This window comes from Chiroxiphia lanceolata, chromosome 13, assembly GCF_009829145.1.
Source record: "Chiroxiphia lanceolata isolate bChiLan1 chromosome 13, bChiLan1.pri, whole genome shotgun sequence".
Taxonomy (NCBI): Eukaryota; Metazoa; Chordata; class Aves; order Passeriformes; family Pipridae; genus Chiroxiphia; species Chiroxiphia lanceolata.
Genome location: NC_045649.1, coordinates 14,183,538 through 14,189,203, shown reverse-complemented (window position 1 = coordinate 14,189,203; position 5,666 = coordinate 14,183,538). Strand labels below are relative to the sequence as shown.

General features: G+C 44.1%; 1 protein-coding gene across 1 annotated transcript; it reads left to right on the top strand.

Annotated features, from left to right (window-relative positions):
* On the top strand, positions 1-4,651 carry LOC116793620 (histamine H3 receptor-like). Its single transcript, XM_032701570.1, has 3 exons — positions 1-226; positions 295-461; positions 2,618-4,651. Exons 1-3 carry the CDS (start codon positions 1-3, stop codon positions 3,500-3,502), a joined length of 1,278 nt encoding a protein of 425 aa, XP_032557461.1. The 3' UTR covers positions 3,503-4,651.
* Positions 4,652-5,666: the final 1,015 nt, after the last annotated feature.

Below are 5,666 nucleotides of genomic sequence, written 5' to 3'. Positions count from 1 at the left end.
ATGGACCAGGACGGGCCGTGGCTCAACCTGTCCGGCAGCGCCTGTGCGGCGGGCGGGCCCTTCGCCGCGGGCACGGCCGCGCTGCTGGCCGCGCTCATGGGGCTGCTGGTGCTGGCCACGGTGCTGGGCAATGCCCTGGTCATCCTGGCCTTCGTGGTGGACCGGAGCCTCCGCACGCACGGAAACTTCTTCTTCCTCAACCTGGCCGTGGCCGACCTGCTGGTGGGTGAGTGCCGGGGCGCCGCGGGGCCGGGCTGCGGGTCCGCCCGTGTCACCGCCCTGCTCTGTCCGCAGGCGGCTTCTGCATCCCCCTCTACATCCCCTACGTGCTGACGGGCGAGTGGAGGCTCGGCCGGGGCTTGTGCAAGCTGTGGCTGGTGGTGGACTACCTGGTGTGCACCGCCTCCGTCTTCAACATCGTCCTGATCAGCTTCGACAGGTTCATCTGTGTCACCAGAGCGGTAAGGGCCGGCCAAGGGCTGCGGAGGGGGGGCAGGTTTTGCTTAGGGTGCCTGGCTCTCGACCCCCCGAACCTCTCTCAAACACCACACGCAGCAGGCAGTTCCCCTCGGTCCTGGAAATAGTTCTGGGAGCGATCGGCTTTGGCAGAAAATGCCCTTTCTTCTCACTTTTACAGTGGAAGAGGTGCTCTGCTTTAGAAACGGGCACAGGCTGTGTGTGCAGAGGGAACAGGGTGTACTTACTTCCTCCCCAGCTACACTTTGGATAAGCTTAGAAAGTGTTACTCAGCTGAACTAGTCCGGCTCCCTCAGAACACGGCAGTGCACTTGTTGCCCACTGACAGCCCAAGCCAGCCCAGCTGCAGCACGAGGCAGAGCGAGCTCCCTGCAGTGGGTACCAAACTGTACCCGGGGCAATTAGGTGTGGACAGCTGGGTGAAAAGTGGCAGAATATAAATCAAGGTTAAGGATGCAAATGCTATTTCCATGTACTGGCCACAGGAACAGCTTGAGCAGTGCCTGCAGCCTGTCAGCCAGCAAAAAAAGGAAGACTAGACTTTGCAAAATCAGAAGCCAGCTTCATTATCACCTAGACCATACTGCCTCAAAGTATCCTGGATGGTGCCAAAATAACACATTTTACCTAACAGGTTTCACACTTCCACACACACTTCTCAGTTATGTTTCACCCATTCCACCCCCATTTCCTTAAAATGTTCATTTTGCTTCCTTGCTCATTTTAAATCACAAACAGTAAAAAGACAGGCTGCAGCATCAATTTAACAGTTTATATGCACCTTGGTGTTTTACCAACTTCTTTTTGACGAGGGATAAATGAACAGATTAATTCTCAACAGTCAACACTCAGAATTCCTTTATTTTCTAGGTTCTGAATTAGCCATGAATTTTCTTTCATTAACCAACCTCTCATGACTGTGCACATAGTATAAATATATAAACTAGATGGTTTCAGAAACAGAAAGGGAAACTGGTCAGAATAAATGAAAAAAATCATCCACTTGGAAATACTTCAAATTAACCCCTCATATAAAAATCTCTCCCCAAGCAAGAGTACAGAAAATGCCTGTTGGATTAGGGTAGTGTAAGAACATATGAACATCTGAAGTTTCAAATTATTCTCCCTCTCAGTGCAAATGCTAACTCCTATAAGACTGTTCCTGAAATCATGAGTAGCTTTGTCAAGGATTGCAAAATCAGACCCGATTCAGACAAACTCAGGATTCCTCAGCTGTGTGGCTCTTCTGCCAGAACAGCACTGGCTGTGGAGATGAAGATCCACAGATTGGGGCAGTAAATGTAAATCCTGGACAATCCAAGCTTGAGGACTTCATATTCCAAACACTGTGCAGTCACACTGGAGATGTGAAGATTGTATCAGTATTTGTCCAGTACACCAGGGAATGAGAATACTGAGAAGCAGATGATCTAAAGATTCTGATGAATTCTATTGCTGATATGGATTACTGACATACTCACTATTTTTGCACCTTAGCTTCTCTATTTTCTAACAGAAATTACTCTTCCTGTAAAGCACTTTTCAGACCTCAGCGCTCCATTTATACATCTTAATTGCAGATAGGAACTCTGCAAGTACTTTATGAAAGAATGAAATTAAGTATACCAAACAGGAAATAGATGCTATACATTAATTTTTTTGTGTATGATTTTCACACGAAGAAAAAAATCTCTCTCTACAAAGCAGAAAGAACTTGCACGAGTGTTCTGTGAATACAAATCCTTTTACGTATTTCAAATTAAGTTACTTAAAAATTCAAAATAAGTGAATTTTGAAGGGGTGTGTTTTTAACCATTCTGTAAACAGGTATCACAGCTAATGTGAAGCAACTGCTGACAACCAATTCTAGGAATAGCAGTGGTTATTTGCTGTGAAACAGATTTGTTTTTCTAGCTTTTAAGACCCGATACATGTACTCAGAACTTATCCAGTCACCTTGATAACGTTTCTTGGAATGGATATTTTAGAAATAATTTTTCTGTGGTATTGGAAAGCTTGGTATAACCCTCCTTCCAAAACCACTCTGTCATCAACCCTCCCAAGTGACAGAGAGGGCCACATTCCAAGGCAGCCTGTTTGACACCCCTGTAATGTTTGTGACTTAACTTTTCTCTCTCAGGTCAGTTACAGGGCTCAGAAAGGGATGACCAGAAATGCAGTACTGAAGATGATGGCTGTATGGATTGCTGCTTTTCTTCTCTATGGTCCAGCCATTCTCAGCTGGGAGCACATTGCCCAAAAGAGCATCCTCCCTGAAGGAGAGTGTCATGCAGAATTTTTCTACAACTGGTATTTCCTGATGATTGCCTCTACCTTTGAATTCTTTACACCTTTTATCACTGTTACATACTTTAACTTAAGTATTTACCTCAACATCAGGAAACGTACATCCCTCAGAAACGAAAGCCTCTCACCTGGTCAAGAGAACTGTGAAATGAGCTTCCAGGGGAAGAAAAGGGAACACGCTATATTTTTTGTGAAGCCAGCTAACAGAGACAAACACAAGAAGGCAGCAAGCAGCCTTCCTCCCCCAAGAAAGACTTCAAGGCTTCAAGCCTCAGCTGAGCGTGGCAGTCGCTCATTAAATCTGAAAGTCAGTCCCGACCTTCCACCCCTGCAGGTGGATGTGAAGATGAAGCCTCTTGGGAATGGTTTCTACAAAGCCACAGAAAGCAGCTGCAACGCCCCCAAAGTGGACTTTGCCAACACTGTGGCAAATAGATTGAGACTTTCCCGGGACAAAAGAGTAGCAAAGTCTCTGGCAATTATTGTCTGTGTGTTTGGGTTGTGCTGGGCTCCGTACACACTCCTGATGATCATCAGAGCAGCCTGCCATGGGCACTGTGTGCACTACTCCCTCTATGAGATTTCATTCTGGCTCCTGTGGGTGAATTCAGCCATTAACCCTGTTCTATACCCACTGTGTCACATGAGCTTTAGGAAAGCCTTTATAAAACTCCTGTGTCCAGGAAAGGCCAAAATTCACCCTCATATTTTTATGTGAGAAGTATGAAGGCTGACAATTGGTCCAACTTGCTTTTGGTGGGAGCACCAAAAGGCAAGTATTGCAATATTTGCAAATATGAAGTGCACTGGGTATTTTATGGAACACTGGTAAGTCCGTGCAGGTGTAGATATTTATGAATATACAGAAATACAGTCATCCATGTAGCTGCAGAAATTACAGGAATGCAAAATCATTTCTCAAAGCTCCTTGGAAAATTACACCAACAGTGTATTTTCTGGTAATGGTGCACTAGCATAGAAGTGCTGAAAACGGAATACAACATTCATGGCCAATAATTAGAGTCACTTTTAATAACTGTAAATATTGCTGGTAAGGAATTCCATGAAGTATTAATCTGGGATCAGTGATATCTTACCCCAAAACCCCTCTAAGACACCAAGGGGCTCAGCTGTTAAGTGTTGGAATCTACTCTAGTCAAAACCCTTCTCCATACAGGACTCAGGGGCATTACTCTATGTTTTGCTGTTAAGGATAGAGTAAGCCTAAGTAGTCTGTGAGATCTATGACAGACAGATCTTGTTATAGACAGAGCTTTAGGTAAACTGCCCTTGGAGTAATTTTTAAAACACTTCTAACCGGACTTTTACTAGTTCTGGTTAGTCCTGAAAGAAAAAAAGCCTTGTTTTCCCCTACCCTACCCCTTGGATCTCTCCATCCATCCACCAAGTCATCAGTGGTCAAAAAAGTATTATGTGAGGTGTCTAGACATTTCCCAGGTCATGCATCATGAATGGCATGGCTCAAAGCCTGTTCAGATTTACAGCCTTGCTACTGACCCTAAGTGTGCAAAACAAGAACAAACATAATTACATAGTGTTTCTGCCATTCTGCCTGTGCCCCAGGACAAGCTCACACAGCTGGTTCCTGAGTTCTGACTGGATTTGTCCCATAAAAGGTGTCAATTTGAACATCACTAATGACACAAGTTTGTACCACTGTCACTGGCACTCACTCCATAACCTGACAGATGCTTTCCTTTGCTGACAAGTGAGAGCTATTGAACAACTGTAGTTGTCCATTGCCACAGGCAAAATGTATGTCAGTACAATTGATCTTAAAGTTTACAGGCAGTATTTTGAAATTATTTACTTTGTAAAATTTCAATAAAGGTAATTAAGAGCTGTGGAAGAGTCATGACTTTGTAGCCCTAACAAGTGGGAGATGGGGAGAAAGCACCTGTCTACAACATCTGGGTAACTGCATTTGATACCACAAAACTTATTGCAAAGACAATTCCTAATTTACAGGGACTGACACTGAGGATTAAACAAACATGGTTAGCAAGTCCTATAAACTAGGATGGCATATCCCTACACTATGAATGTATCTACATGAATGTGATCATAATGTCTGCTATGGATGTGACTAAACAAAACAGCTTAACAGTTCCCTTCAGAGGAACAGCATCAACAGATACAGAGCAACATTAAGATTTTTGAAGTAGCATTAATTGTACCCCTGGGCAAGTAAAGTCCTTAGATTATCTCCCCATTCCTCTTCCTCTCCAAACCAGACTTATTCATCAGTATATCAGTTATCCAATTGTTGTCTACTCTGCAATTCTTGTTTCCTAGGATCTTACTTGCCTTTTTCAGAACACAGGTAGCACTAAATTACTGAACAGTCACACCAAAGTCTCATTTACTATCCAGTCAAGCCAGGACACATTTTTAGTGGTCACTCAAGGAGTAAGGCAATTCAATCAGTTATCTTTAGAACACTGTGTTCAGTAAAGGTAAACCAGCCATGTCAAAACTTACATCAACTGGCATTAACTCACAGACAGACCAGTTTCAGAGGAGCTGTCACCGGCACTTGCTCCATGCTTAAGTTTCCTACAGCATTGCAGTTTAATTGCCACTTATCTCTCTAGCACAGAATCCAGGAGGATTCTTTATCCCTCAAGGTATGTCATAAAAGCACTCTGAAACATGAGCACACATCAGCACAGCATCACTTGGAAAAATACTGGTCCGAATGATAAACTTCTAATTGGAAGTGCCAGCAGCCTCCCAGCTTGTCCTGGTTAACTTGCCTTGATTCTTCTGTCCCTACAAAGCAGAAGTTCTTTCACTCTTATCAAAAGGTTCAACATTAGCTTTGGGTTCAACAGTGGGCTCTGAAGAGACATGAAACAACA